Genomic DNA, 14964 nt, shown 5'->3' with positions numbered 1-14964 from the left:
TGTGATCCCATCCCTGCTGTCCACACTCACATTGCGGAAATCCCGGAAGGGCACGAACTGTACAATGTCACGCACAGCCTCCTCGCCAGTGTGGGAGCGCAGGACCCGGCTGTCTCCATCCAAGAACTCCATGGCGGCAAAGTCGGCGTTGCCCACCCCCACGATGATAATGGACATGGGCAGCTTGGATGCCTGCACCACAGCGTGTCTCGTCTCGTCCATGTCGCTGATCACTCCATCCGTGATGATGAGGAGAATGAAGTATTGCTGCAGAGTGGAGGGCAGAGGGTCAGATCCAGTGGGATTCTGGAGTCCCTCTCACTGCAACCAAAGTCCGCAGGGTGCGAGCAGCCGGGTGGAGGGAAGCAGGTCCCCCAGGATTTGGGATCACGAGGATCACCCCTTTCCAGGACAGCCAGCATTCCAGAAATTTCAGGTGCTCCCATTCCCCCTGGTTTTTGAAAGATAATAACCAAACAACAAGCCAACTTCTACCCTAAAATATCTTGTTTTACTGATTTGCAGTAATTTGCAATGGAAAAAAACCCCTCAACCCAGCCTGTGCAGAACTTCTGTGTCACAGCCAGGAGGAATTTGTGGCTTGGACGTGAGGGCAGCCAGGAGGTGAAATCTCCTGCCCACACACAGGGTGTATTTCAGGGTGATCCCCATTGACACATCTCTGCGCTGATGAGGAGCATCGCCTGCAGCCCAGCACCGGGGCTGCAGGGCCAGGAGAGGGGGGGCCCATCCCAGGGGGGGCCCATCCCATGCTCAGGGCTTGTCCATCTCTCATACGGAGCGACAGATCTTGGAGGCACCACGAGCAAGCTGGGGGGATGCCAGAGCAGCAGTGTTAGCATCTGCTCCCCTTCCCATGGGGAAAGGAGGGCGATGTGGACAGTCCTGCAGAACTGGGGGAGGACAGGTGGAGGGACAGACAAATGGACACTCCTGCTGGACTCAGCTCAGTGAATCTGGGGCACGTGAACCCCCAAAAAGCTCATCTCCTCCGCCTTCAGGGAAAGTAATGGTACAATTTTGACACATTACGCAGCTTGCAAGTGCTGGAGAAATGACAAAAACAAGCACTTTAGCACATTAAAGCCCTTTGTTCCTCTCCTCATTCTTTCCATTTCCTCTGAAAACCGCTAGCGCAGCCATCCCGGAAAAGGAAAAGCAAGAGAGGGAACGCCACTCCAAGCCCATTTCCTTGGTCTTCCTCCAGCCCACATCTCCTGAAACCTTTTGTTAGCATTGTCATCCCCCTCCAGTGCTAAACTCCAACCTCAAACAAGGCTGAGTCGAGCTTAAACGCAACCCAAGGACACGGGTGAGGTTTTCCTAAGGCAGGGAAGGCAGCCAGCCCCTTCCTGACCCCTTTTGATGCATTGGCCCCGCCTGTGGAGTACTGTCCAGGGTTTAAATTTTCCCTAAATCCAAACTTTTCAGAGTAAGTCTTAGGGAGACATAGGTCTGAAGAGCAGACTCCAACATCCAAGTCTGAAGGGTAAAACTCCAGAATACCTGCATGCTTCTCCATGGTGACCAGCACTGGTCATCAGTGGAAGAAGGACAAGCGACTGGAGCCTGACCCTGTCTTGGAACCAGTATGGAAGGAAGAGTAAAACCTTGAGGAGAGCAGGGAATGACTGATTCCCCCCCTTCCTTTCCTGGCCTCTGTTTGGGCAAAAAAAGAGGAAACCCAGAAAGGACTATTTTCATTTGTTCCCTTTTTCCTGAGAAATCCGTAACAGGATCAGAGAAAAATGTTGATGGTATGCAGGAAAAGAGGGGTGAGCAGAGCTCATCAAATGTTTATCAAACGTATTTCAAAGGCCGAGTGGAATAAGCTGATGCTGGGGAGGGGGGGTCAGTCTCAAAGCCCGGGGGCTGCAGCTGAGTGAGCTCCCAGGGAGCAGCGATCGCTGCACGAGAGCACCGGCGGCAGATCCCTGAATTTTGGTGGTGTCAGTAAATGGCAGTGGGGTAGGGGTGCTGGTGGCACCTCCCAGCTCCTGCCACAGCCGGGTGACACCTCTGCCAAGCCCTGACTGCAGCTTCTGGGGCAGGGACCAGGCTGGCCTCACAGCTGGATCCCCCTGCCCCGGCTGGAGTCTCCATCGGCGCCACACCAACCCGCAGCACCGTACCCCTTCCTCCTTTTTTTTTTTTTTTGTGTTAAAATGGCTGATCTCTGAATCCACTGAGGGCTTTGGGGATGATTCCTGATCGTTTGCTAATGATATCAGTAATTACGCTCACCCATGTGAGCAGGACTTGATGGGATTAGGCAGCATTAAACAGCATATGTTAGGAAAAGGGGAGGTTGGGATGCAGGAACCCTGCTGGAAAGGTGTGTTTTAATTCCTCAGAGCTTATTAATCCTTCCCAAGAGTCAAATCATGTGTAATCCCTCAGCCTCTCCCTCCTACCCCCACACGTTTTAGTCCTCCCATCCCTTAAGAGCTGACTGCTCCGGTGTTTGTGATCCGTGTTGCCATGGAAAAACTACGAGGTTTTTTGGCTTTATTTGAAATGTTTGGAGCAGCGAGAGCGGGAAGAGGATGGCAGGGCCAGGTGGCCACTAAAGCCACCAGCATCAGGGTGCCCCCGTTGATGATGGGATGGAAGAGGAGAAGACCCAGGGGGAGCAAGAGCCCTCATTAATAATGCTTTGTGCTTCCAAAAAAGAAGACCGAGCCAACTCAGGCTTGTCTCTGACGGCACTATTAGTGCCCATTATTCAAAATCTCCCTTGATTAAATTATTAGTGCCAATGGAGGGGTGCAATTTGCATATGATTAGCGCCTCTGCTCAGCGCAGAGCCTGTGGGCTTCTCCCTCCCCCACCGACATCAAGAGAGAAAACAAAAAAATGAGGAGCGACCTGGATTTGTGATGAATTAAACCAAATTCAGTATTTCCTTGTGCCCAGAGCTAAGAAGAGCAACAGTATGCAAGGCAAGGCTGGAAAAGGTCCCTGTGAGGAGGAGGCTTCGGATGCAATCTAGCTCTGCTTCAAGCAGGGATCAGGGAAGCTTTTACCTGGAGGCTGTTCCTGCCGTGCATGTGCTGATGCCCAAGCCAAGATGCTTTTGACCAGGAAAACCCAGAGGACAGACCCGCAGCCCTCCATGGGCAGCCTGCTGCCACAGGGACCCATGTAAGCTCCATCTTGTCATATTCAGATGCCCTTTGCACCCCTAACAGGACACGCTGGTCACCACTGGCAAGGCTGGACCCATGGCTGCAGCTCCCGGCATACATGGGCATCTCAGCATCCCTTCAACCATCAGTGACACCCCCAAAACCCACGCTGGCACCGGCTCCCTTGTGGCCTGGGACAACTGACCATGGTTGTATGGAACCTCTGCACTAACAAGCAGCTTTTTGACATATGGATATGAATGGTCTGATGGACTAATTAACTTCCAGGACTGATGAGTGGCTGGAACAGCTGCATGGGAATCTAAAGCCTGGCTCTGAGCCCACTGCTTGTCCAATTGGCATGAAAAGCAGTGATCAAACTGAGCCATCCCATGGTTTTCTGCAATTCCCCCTCAAATATCAAAAGCTATTTGAAGAGGAACACTTGTATAAATCCAAGGGACGCTCACCTCATGGCATCTCCCACCCTCATCTCAGTTCTCTCCCCATAATTTCTCTTTTTCCACAGATGCAGTTTTGTTGACTGTTGTCCATTTTTTTTAGATATTTTTTTCTCCCTAAGAAGCAGCTGCAAAGACTCTACGAGCTCCATATGAAGTGAAGACAGACACAGCTGCAGGGACCCCGGGGATGATCCTGGTGGGAGGACCCTGCCTCCCTGCCCGTAGCAAAGGGAAAGACACAAAACCAAGCTCATCCTTTGCCTTCCCCCGCCCAAAGTCATCAGGATTGTTATCGCATCATGGATCTTACGGACTTACGGATGCAGCCTCCTGTTGGGTGGCCTGAGCCGCGAAGCGGGCCACGTGATTGACAATGGGGGAGAAGTTGGTGGGTCCATAGAAGCGGATGTGGGGCAGGCAGGCCGAGTATGCTTGGACAATGCCCTCCACACCTTCAGGGAAAGCAGAGAAGCCAGGCATTAGAACACACCACAGCCCCGGGCCCACCACAAGTGCAATTCAGCATCATTAGCTAACACTGCCATAGGAGCTGTAGTTAGACACAATGTTTTTTTCCCCAAAACTCATTGAGTTCCACAAGTTTCATCCACCTCAACTCAAATTTTCTAAAACCAAGGCTTTGCTTTTAGTCACTTTGTAGTGGAAGCTCAGATCATTTGGGGTAAGAGCCCACATAGTGAGCCCTCAAGGAAGGCTTTCCTTCTTGCAGAAATCTCAGAATCAGCCAAAGAGAAGGAACCAAAAGAAAAGCAACTCTTGGTCTCTAAGAACAACCAAAAACCAGGCAGACGCAGAGCAGAGGTAGTGGAAAGAAGCAAAACGATCCCCAAAGTACCCTCAGAGCTCCCAAAATGTGACTGGGACTCACAGGTCTCCCAAGACCCTTCTGCATTTGCTGCACCAGAACAGGGGAAACAGCTGCTCTAAAGGGATGCATGGGCGTATAATTAAAGAATAAATAATTCCAAAATAAACGAGCTGATAATCTGTTCTTTGGGAAGGCATTTTCACTCATAAGAATTGCAGGATGGTGGTTTCTGCATCCTGTAATGCCTGCAATAAATTAGGTCCAATGAATGTTTTTCAGCTGCTTGGAGAGGGGCTGTATGAAGCAATGGAAGCAGCAGAAAAGCCAATGTTCACAGTCAGCTTTCCCAAACCAGCCAGCAGGGTTTTGAGGCTGCCAGAGCCCCTGTTCTGCTGGGTAAAGCAGAGGTCAAACCAAACAACATTTGCAGCCCGTGGTAGCCCTTACCCCTCAGGATCTGAGCAGTTCTTCAGCCATGACTGCGATCAGCTCTCAGCTGCTAAATGAAGAATTGAGCCTAAATTCCCCATCTGCTGAAGGGGCCTGGTGTTTCTTGCAGGCTTGCTGGAGAAGCAGACGGTTGGTAGGACACACCAGACATCAGAGCGAAGGCGGATTTTACACTGTCTGAATCCAGTTGCATTTTATCCTGGGCCTTCCTACACACCCCCAAATTCTCTCTGCTTTCCTCCGAGAGCCCCCTTAGCATGTGCTCTGCTTCCCTGTTGATAACTATCTCTGTGCAGACCTTGAGAAATCCCCAAGATGAGTTATTGGAGAAATGCAGAGGAAAGGACAGAAGACACTGAAGGTGTCTAAGGACTACTAAAAACCTGGTGGGTGCTTACCTGAACAGAACGGGTTCGTGGGATTGAAGTTAATGGCAAACTCATGGGATACCTGTGGAGAAGAACCAAATTAACATGACAGGCCAGTGCAGAGCTGGATGTTCACTACCAGTTCAGTTGATGCTGCAAGGCTGGTTTGTGTCTGATGCTCCCCTGGGGCAGGACACGGTGGTTGCTGATGTTATGATCCCTCCTGCTGAGTCAGCAACACTTCCCAGCCCTCTGCTACTGAAACAGCAAGGAGCAGCAGATACAAACACGGTCAGGGTTGAGTAGCATTTAAGAAGGACTGGTTCCTCAATCTCCCCATCATGGAGCCACCTGAAATCATCACACCACGCGTTCTTCTACAGCTATCGAATCAGGTTTGTCCACATGACTTTCCATTGGCTGCCCAGAGTGAAAGCCTGCAGAAGGGACGCTCTTAGCCAGCTGAGGCATTTCACCAGTCACTAGAAGAAATTATTTCATCCTATTGCAGGTCATAAAAGGAGAAAACTCAATTAACATCCCAGGAAAGCCCCAGTTCCAGTAGCATCCTGGTTCCCCACCTCTCCGCAAGTGGCCTGGCACAGCAGGAGGGAGGCAGGCACAGAGCAAGCTGGGCTGAAGACCTGATCAGGCACATCAGCTACAATGAACAAAGCCAGCAGATGATTGGCTGCATCATCTGGGTCATCATGAGGGTGAAAGGCAGCACAGGAGAGGTGACATGAATGCTTAGGTGTCATGGACAGCAAGTCCGGTCTGGTTTTCATTGACCACAAAACCATCCCTACACCAAAGCAGGTGCAAGATCCGTCAGGTTTTCCACCACCTCCTTTCACACCGAGGGAGATGCTCTCACAAGGAGGTCCTGTAGGACATCGACAACCCCAGATAGCCCTGCACACCCTGATCCCTGGCTTGTTGCACTAGCCCAGCCAGAGAAACCAAACAGCAATGCTGACTGCGAATCACAAAACCTTCTTCATCTACTTCCCAGGGAAGACCATGCAGACAGAAACCACAAACCACTGGGCAATGGTTGCTTTCAACTGTCTCTGCCAGCAAAGGCTCTGTGGCCTGGGTGCGAGAGAGGGTCAGGATTCCCAGCCTCCAGTACAAACCTGGCCAGTGCTGGTGTCGGTGAACAGCTTGCTTGGGGAACAACCATCAGACCTGGGGGCTCAGGAATTCCTCACTCTCTCACCTGCACTTTAGGCACCTTAAGAAACAAACAGGCTCTAAGAAGCATCATGGACACACAACTGCCTCTTCCAGCACCTCTGGAGTTCGAAGGGGGCGATTTGGGATTTCAAGCCACCAGCTCAAAGGCTCTGAAACAAAAAGCTCCCACTCTGTTCATGCCAGAGTTACAAGACAAGGATATTTTCTCCCTTTCAGAAGGGTGTTGGTTTGCTGAGCTTCTCAGCCAGTGGATTGCTTTGGGAAATGTGTATTCATAACGCTGGCAAAATGACTGTCCTCTGAAGTGCCATGTGAAGCAGAAGTCCTTCCGAGACTGCAAAAGCAACACGCATCTGCTTCAGACTTTCCAATTATACTGGGCATTGTGATGAAAGCAGCAGAAACTATTTTTGCAAGAGGCTGTGGGGTGGGAAATAGCAACCAAATAAAAGTAGGTCAACCAAAAGTCCTTCCCGCGCTGCAAAGCTGATGAACTGTCAGACCAGCAAATGTCAACAGCCTGCTTGGGTCTCTCCATGCCTCTTGAGCACAACCAGTACTATTCCCACCCACCAGGAACCCCAGGGTTAGAGAAACAGTCTGAAATACATCAATTGGTTTTGCATACACCCTTTCTCATAGAAACCTCAATTTTCAGCAATATATTCAAATTCAAATTTTCAGTTGTAAAAGGCTCACTTTTCTTTTTAGAAGATGTAAAAAATTCTGCCATATGAGTATTTATAGATAAGGCAAGTAAAAATATTTCCATGTTTTGCTCTGCGGAAGAGGAGGTTCTCTTTCTTTTAAGAAGCAACAAAATGGTCTGGAGCTGTGTTCCTCACCATCTACAGAGCAGACCCCCTGCATGGCAGAAGCATTGCAAAACCTCCTCTGGAGTTTTTACAGATTATATATATATGTGTATATATATATGCATATATGATCTGTATATATATATATATATATATATATGAATGTATTTCTAGCAGATATATATGTATAAATACATCTGCTAGGAAAATTCAACAGGAGGGCTTCAAAATGACAAAAAAAAAGGATCTCATCCCCCAAGGTTGTACTTTGAAAAACAGTTTGTGGAGCACGTACTTTACGTGGAGCACCTGCAGATATTACATTCGCTGGTAACCTACAGGAAGAAACTTTTTCAAACCACCCCAAAGGGTAAGATGTTCATCTGCAGTCAGCCTGTGGCCTCTTCCAGTTCTGGATGGGAACAACTACAGCTCCATCTTTTCACATCAGGAGTTACAGTTACATCTCCCAGAAGCATGGCCAGAGCCTGTGCCAGGGAATCAACCCGGCAGATGGTTCTCTGCCAACTCTCCTAGTGATCCCACACCTGCCGTGGCTCAGTTTCCCTGTATGTGAAAAAAAAAAGGCAAATGGGTGGAAAGCCTTGGGAGGTGGCACATCAATGACGCCACGATTTTTGTCTGGAGAGGCTGAGCTCTGCAGGCACAAAGATATTTACCTGTTGCTGACGCCATCAGGCTAGATATAAGGAAGAAATATTTTACGATGAGGGTAGTGAAACACCGGCACAGGCTGCCCAGAGAGGTGGCGAATGTCCCATCCCTGGGAACATTCATGGTCAGGGTGGACAGGGCTCTGAGCAACCTGATTGAGTTGAAGCTGTCCCTGGTCATTGCAGGGGAGCTGGACTGGATGAACTTTAAAGATCCCTTCCAAGTCAAACCGCTCTGTGACTCTACGATTCCATCTCCCAAACCTGGGGTGACTGGTGGGGCTCTGATGTTAGGCACAATCCTCTCCACTGCTGCCTTGCTTTTGCTAATCCCCCAGAAACCACAACCCATCTGCTTCCCTCTCCTGTTCCCTATTGGAAAACCGCTCGAGGCTCTGTACAGAGCTGTTACACGGCAAGATGTTCTTTGACATTTCCAACGAGACTTTTATGTGCAAAACATCTCACTCTGATGGGCGCCCAGGAAGCGCTGGGGGAGCCATGGCAACAGGAGCACAAAGCACCACTTATACCACTCTTATCTCTTAACAATCTTCTCCATTTTCCCTCCAGTCTATGGGTACAAGAGCCACCCTTTTTTGTGTCCCAGGGGGAGCGACACCGGCCACGCTGCTCCCCACCACCTCTCTGCCACGACATAGGGCATAGGTTTCAATGAAGAACTGCTGCTTTGGCTTTGAAATTACTCAGTGAGCCTTGATGGCCAAAAAGCCTTTAATGAGGAAACCGAGCCAGTGAGGCACCAACGCCACCGGTGAGCTGAGGAGGGAGGAAGCCCTGTTGGAGCAGTGTGGGGCAGTGCATGGGTGATACCCCCACTGCTAACGCAGATAACCAATGGGTCACTCCAGACAGAGAGAGAGAGAGAGTAGCTCTCTGCTGGGGCTTATGTGGGTTTAGACATTATCCTGGGGGAAAACAAGGTGTTTTTTCCAGTAGTGCTTACAGAGAATCCCCAGGCTCACGGAAGCAGCAGGAAATATTTCTGCACCAGGCTGCAGGAGGCAGCAGCAGAGGAGTAGCTTCCCTGTGCCCCTCAACCCTCAGCCACCATCCTCAACCCAGAACCTACCTCCAGCCTTGCAGCATGGGCTGTTTCCAGCCCAGCGATGCCTTTCCCATGGGCACTGAGGGACGCTCGCTGTTAACAATTTGCCCATTCCCCCAGCAGCCTGAGCTGCCATACACTTTCCATCCCCACTGCGTATTCCACTCCCACGTCTCTCTCCAAGTAATAAATCTCTAATGGTAGCTGGATATTAGTCTTTGGAAGCTGCTTACCAAGATTTTCCCACCAAAAGTGGTGAAGTGACAGACCAGAGACATTTGCTGGCCAAGGAGGATGAATCAGCTCCCAAGTGCACACGGAGGGATCTCCTCCTGAGGCTGGCAAATAGCAAGAGCTCCCATTTGAGTCACATGAATTTTGGCTGCTGGGAGAATACACAAAACTGGAGCAGGCAGGACATCCCCAGCCTCAAGAGCTGGCAATGATGAGATTCCTGCCCCGATTCACAGCCTCATGACTTATATATCCTGCTGCACTCAGTCCAGAGCCAAGCAAAAATCTCACTGAGATTCAAACCCAACCTGAAGCTTGGAACTTCTCAAAACCAGCAAACAGAAAGAAAATGTACATGAAGGGCATGAACAAAGAGCAGCCAAATGACCCAGCCAGTAATGATAGATGATGGAGTGCCGGCATATCCTCTCGGTTGTGAGAAAATGCTCCCCACCAGCCAGCGTGGCTGCAGGAGCAGCCCCAACCCCTGCCCACAGCATCCCGACCAAAGAGCAGGATGTTCCAGCTCAGGCTCCTGCAGGACCAGGGTGCCTTTAACCCTCCCTGATGCCTAAACCCAATAAACATCAAGGTAGCTTTTGGGAGAGCTTCTCTGCTCCCGTTCTCATAGGCTTTGCCCGAGCAGCATCGCATCGAGGCTACTCAGCCCCCAGCGCTCTTCCAGGCTTTGCCATTGTCTGACACAATCATCCAGGGGCCCTTTCCCTTGCCCATAATTGTTCCTAACTCCTGCCAGGAAAATGAGTCAATGCCTGGCTCTGCCCATTAATTCCAAGGAGCTGCTGCTTTCATGCCAACTTAGAAAGGAGGAACGGCCTGTCCGTGCCCCATCCCCGCCTCATCACCCACCCACACTACCACATCTCACTCTCCACTGGCTGAAATCCCTCATCTGCCCATTCCCCTTCTGCCCAATAGTTTTTCTTAGACTGAAGCCAGCCAGGAAGCCCCAGCAGCTTCATTCCTGCCCAGCTGGGACAAACCCATCTCAAACATGCAGATGGCCACAACACTTCACCTTCCAGTCCGGGGGGAGCTGGGCACCAAATCCCAGAGCAGGAAACATCTTGTCTCTAGAAGAGAAGAAAAACATACAGGTGTATTTCTGCACACATGAAGCAGGCTTGCATGGCTCTTGCTATGGCCTCCCCGTGCTATCAGCAGCTCAGTGCCCAAACACAGCAAAAGTACCAGCTCTGCAGCCAACTCTGGCTACCAGAAAAGCTGCCAGCCTTCCCTCATCCCAAAATAACACAGTGCTTTCAAAAATCATGAGAGCTGAACAGAGAGAGAATAGATGTTTCACTTTGGCATTTGACCTTTAGAGAATAAAAGTCCAGCTTTGTTTAATCGCTCACGGTGATCAGGAGCATCCTCTCACCCAAACACCTGAGTCTTTTGCAGATGCGTAACCCTGGAGATTCAAAAAAAGTTAACTATCCATTATGGTCAGAAAAGCCAGCATGGTGATACCAACAGATCTCTGTTTTGCTTTCTCTACTGATGTCCAAGATGATATTTTTCTGTGTTGTACATCTCAGGGCAGAGGGGAAACAAGGCAGCCTAGCCATGCAGCTGCCAAAGCTGAGGGCATCTCCCTCTGCACTGAGAAAGCACCGAGTGCTCCAGCTGCCCCAGGAGAGGATGCTCCACCTCTGCCAGTGCACCCTTCCTCTCTACAGCAGCAATGGGGAAGAGGAGAAACTCTGTCCTTACCCTCTCCTCCTCCTGCATCCCATGATGTATACAGCAATTTTTTCCCAAGAAGCTTTTGAAAAGCAAGGTATTATTTAGCCCTGGCTTTGGAGACAGGAAATCAAGGCACACGCATCCCGGCAGCCCTCAAGAAGACAAGGAAACAGCAGTAAAACACGAGTGGAGGCAGAAGGTCATGGTGCTTACGAGTCATAGTCCTGGATGATCTGGCCGACAGCCCAGATAGCTGATAAGTACTCGTTTGTCCCCATGGGGTTGATGTAGTGCAAAGAGGTGGGATCTCGCGGGTTCCCATTGGAGGCTGTGAAGTCAATTCCAACCTGGGAGATAAGAGAGAAGCATAGACCTGTTCTCCATTAGCAGACACCACCACAGACCTGGATACCAAGCCTCCACTGCCTTTGAGGTCCACACACAGTCCCATCAAGACCCAAACCTCAAAAGAGTTTAATAAAATCCAGGTCTTCACCTTCCCTAAAAAAAAAAGCTGATTAAATGTGAGGTTAGGCAAAGCCATTCACTATTACACCTACGCTTCTCCCCAGTGAGCACCACATAAGGTGTCCCGAAGCAGTCGCTGCTCCTGAAACAAGCCATAACCATCTCCAGCTCAGAATTGTTGCTGCCCGTTTCTCAGGCGTTAAGCTCAGGAATCGAGTAGCCCCAGGGACGCCTGGGCATTTGGATCTCAAGATCTTTGACCAAAGAGTCACGTCCCTGAGGAGATCTTTCCCTGCAGCCACTCTTCATTGGGCTTCCCCAGAGACCAATATGTGCTGAACTCTCAGGGGACTTTGTCAGCAAATCGTTTATTTTTCTGCCACCTCGATTAGGTTTTCTATTTAAAGACATTTGTAGAAATACCTATTTCAGACCCAGTTAAAACTGGTCAGAAGAGGCAAGGCGCTGAGCCAGCCAATTTGAAATGACTGGGAAGGAAGAGTGGGGAAGAGGCGAGCGGGTGGTGTGACTGCACTTGTCTTGTTTGCTCAGCAAATAGGCAAACCCCAAAATAACTCCACCAGCTAAATTGAGCTCAGGGGATTCACAAGGGATTTTGCTCCATATCTGTAATGGCAGAAGATGAACTGCAATTTGGCTGAGAAGGGACCTTAGCCTGGCTGGGGCAAGAAGACGTCACAGCCCAGGACAGGCTACTAGCCCGTGCAGGGTGGCTGGTAAAACAGGCTTGACAGGACAAGGGGGCATAGTTTTAAACTGGAAGTGGGTAGGTTGAGATTGGAGATAAAGGAGAAATGTTGAAGGATGAGGGTGGTGAGACAATGAGCTTTCCCAGAGAAGTTGTGGATGCCTCATCAGTGGAAGCGTTCAGGGTCAGGTTGGATGGGGTTCTGATGTAGTGAAAGATGTCCTTGCCCACAGCAGGCGGTTGGATTGATGATTTTCAAAGATCCCATCCAACCCAAACCATCTATGGTTCTAGGAAAATCTGACTTCTTCATCAAGCAACCTTACAGCTTTACCAACCTATGGTTCCTGCCAATCCACCATGGACATGGCCAAAACACAAGAGGGAAACTGAGGCATGGGGAGAGGGCTCGGTGGGGTCAGACAGGTGCGAGCCCCACTTATAGGAGCAATGCCACCAAGAGCAGCACTCGGGCAGCAGATTTCAGAGGGACTCAGCTGGGCTGCCTCCAGCACGAGGCAAGTGTCTGGGCACAGTGCCGCTCTTCTCTGGGGCTTCAGCCCTTCTCTCCCCACCATCTCTCTTGGCAGGGAGGGCACCAGTGGCCTTTCTAAATCACAAAGGTACGTGCAGCAGTCTCCTCCTCCCAGCTCAGGAGTTTCTGCATCACAAACCCACACAGGTTTTTGGATCAAAGGTGCCTTGGGAGGGGGAGAAACCCTCCAATAACTGGCAGATATTTAGATGGGTGTGTGTGTGTGTAGAATATTCCTGCATTCAAACCTAATCCACATAGAGCTCCATGCTACCAATAAACTTAATGATTTTCTCCTCTATTCACTCTCCAGCATGAAGACCTCAGCACACATTGGCAGAACTGCACACAAAAAGCTCGCCCAATCACTCCTGTTCCTATGGCAACTCTTCCTTCTCCTCCTACTCTCCCCCCATCATGTTTTCAGATGAAATAACAAAATACAAACTGAAACACTGCGAGTGCCTGCAGCTCTCTGTATACCGCACCAAAAAAGTTTGCAGGAATTGAAAACCCCACTTCTGCATTGTGGCAGTTTCACTTGTGGTTGTCATGTCTTCGGTGAATTACTCCTGACAAGCCCTGGTACAGCTTGAAAAAAGGTGGAAATGCCAGTAAAATTGCAGAAAACCATCTCATTAACAGCCCAGAGCCTCTCAGGTACCTTCAAAATAAGGAGAGCTTCCATTAAAAAACTGGAGGGTGGGTTAAACCACCAATGATGGGGAGATAAGTCAACAGCATTTCACGAAGGGTTGGAAGGTCTTTGTGCAAGTCTGACCTTCAGCCAAAAGTCTAGCTCAGAATGCACCAGAGCATCACAGTAATGACCCCCAAAACCATATGGTTTAACAGCAAAACGGGACATGAAAAGCCACCCAAACTGGTGCTAAGCCTCACACAGAAACCCTCTCTCTAGCTTTGGCCATTACATACATATTACTATTACTCGGTAAAGAGGAGCAAAAGTCCTTACAGTAAACATCAGCTGGCAGCCTCCCAGGATGTAGTCCAGGAAGGAAAAATCTCTGGTTATCTGAATGAAAAAAACAAACAAACAAAAAAATCATTTCAGCAACATTCACCATTGCAGAAGGAAAAAAAATAAATATACAGGAAGTGCCCATCTGTGCAGTCACTGTAAGCTTGGACTTTCAGGGACCTTCCGCAAAGCAATGGGAAGAACCACTTGTGTCTCTCGTGGCAGCACTTTGGCACTTCACAAGTCACGTGGGGCCAAGCAGGGCCACCGTGTTGGCCCAAAGCTGGGGTGGGAGGCCCGGACAGGTATCCTTGAGAGCTGGAAGCATCCATCATAGTGAACTGAATGGAAGATCCTCTCCCCATGGCCAAAACGTTCTCACACCACCTGCAGATTAAGTGCAGAAAAAGCTGTGTTGACGCTTTCCCCACTACGCTGCTGCCAAATGAAGGGAGGACTTCACCAACACCTCCACTCAGAAGAAGGTCCTTTTCCACCTGCACCTGATCCTTGCCCCCAAGGAGACATCAAGCAGTTATTAAGCACCCACCGGTTGGGCTTCATGCAGATGCTGCCCAAGCTGAACACCTCATCGTGGGTCTGTGGCCAGCTGGGCACATGGTGGCACCAGCAACTCAAGTACATCATATTCTCCAAGTGGAGAGAAACCCAAGCAGAAAGGAAATCACACTTCTATTCATGCTCCACAGGACCTGCGCCTGGAAATGCAAGGGCACTAGAGGCAGAAGAGATAGCGGGAGCTCTGCCAGAAGCAGTAGAAAACTTGCCAGCATTGTACTTACTTTGCAGGACTTGACAATGATGATCCCAGAGTTCTTGTAATTCTTTTTCTTCTTCTGCTTTTTGGGGTTAATGCACTCTACCTCGAGCTGTAACACATGAGACAGACACTGGTGTGAAAGCAGTGCTGGGCTGTGCCAGGCGGCCGCAGAGGTTACCAGAGGCCACACTCTGTGGGCACCCTCCCTCCATACATTTTAAAGCGCTAAAGAGATGTGAATTAATCCCAGCAAGCTACTGGCATTTAATGACAGAAATGGAGGCACAGGACCTGCTTGGGAAGGGGCTTCCCTCCATCTCGGCTAGGCTGTGGAAGGACAGTGCTGCTCCCAAGCTGCAAGCACGCAAGCTTGCGGTACCCGATTTACAGCAAGAGCACCTTTGTCCTTACTTCTGTATTTCCCCTCATCCCACGAAAGGATGACACAGGTCATGAGGACCCACCCCTGGGAGAAGGGACATTGAAGGGCAATATGCAGCAGTGATGAGCAGCAGCCACTTTCTTTT

The 14964-nt window shown here is 49.9% G+C and overlaps 1 protein-coding gene across 5 annotated transcripts in view; it reads right to left on the bottom strand.

Moving 5' to 3' along the window:
* The window catches only part of CPNE2 (copine 2), a 50733-nt gene that overhangs the window by 2681 nt on the left and 33088 nt on the right, over positions 1–14964 (bottom strand). For all 5 annotated transcript variants that reach the window (XM_054078526.1, XM_054078527.1, XM_054078525.1 and 2 more), the window contains 7 exons: positions 14460–14546; positions 13651–13710; positions 11176–11309; positions 10292–10346; positions 5291–5342; positions 3932–4065; positions 31–267 (listed from right to left, as the gene is read on the bottom strand). In XM_054078526.1, coding sequence (XP_053934501.1) covers positions 31–267; positions 3932–4065; positions 5291–5342; positions 10292–10346; positions 11176–11309; positions 13651–13710; positions 14460–14546 — 759 coding nt within the window. The remainder of the gene's footprint in view (positions 1–30; positions 268–3931; positions 4066–5290; positions 5343–10291; positions 10347–11175; positions 11310–13650; positions 13711–14459; positions 14547–14964) is intronic.

Source organism: Cuculus canorus, chromosome 13 (genome assembly GCF_017976375.1).
Source record: "Cuculus canorus isolate bCucCan1 chromosome 13, bCucCan1.pri, whole genome shotgun sequence".
NCBI classification, from domain to species: Eukaryota; Metazoa; Chordata; class Aves; order Cuculiformes; family Cuculidae; genus Cuculus; species Cuculus canorus.
Note: the sequence above shows the minus strand (reverse complement) of the source record. Positions and strands in the feature narration are given on the sequence as shown.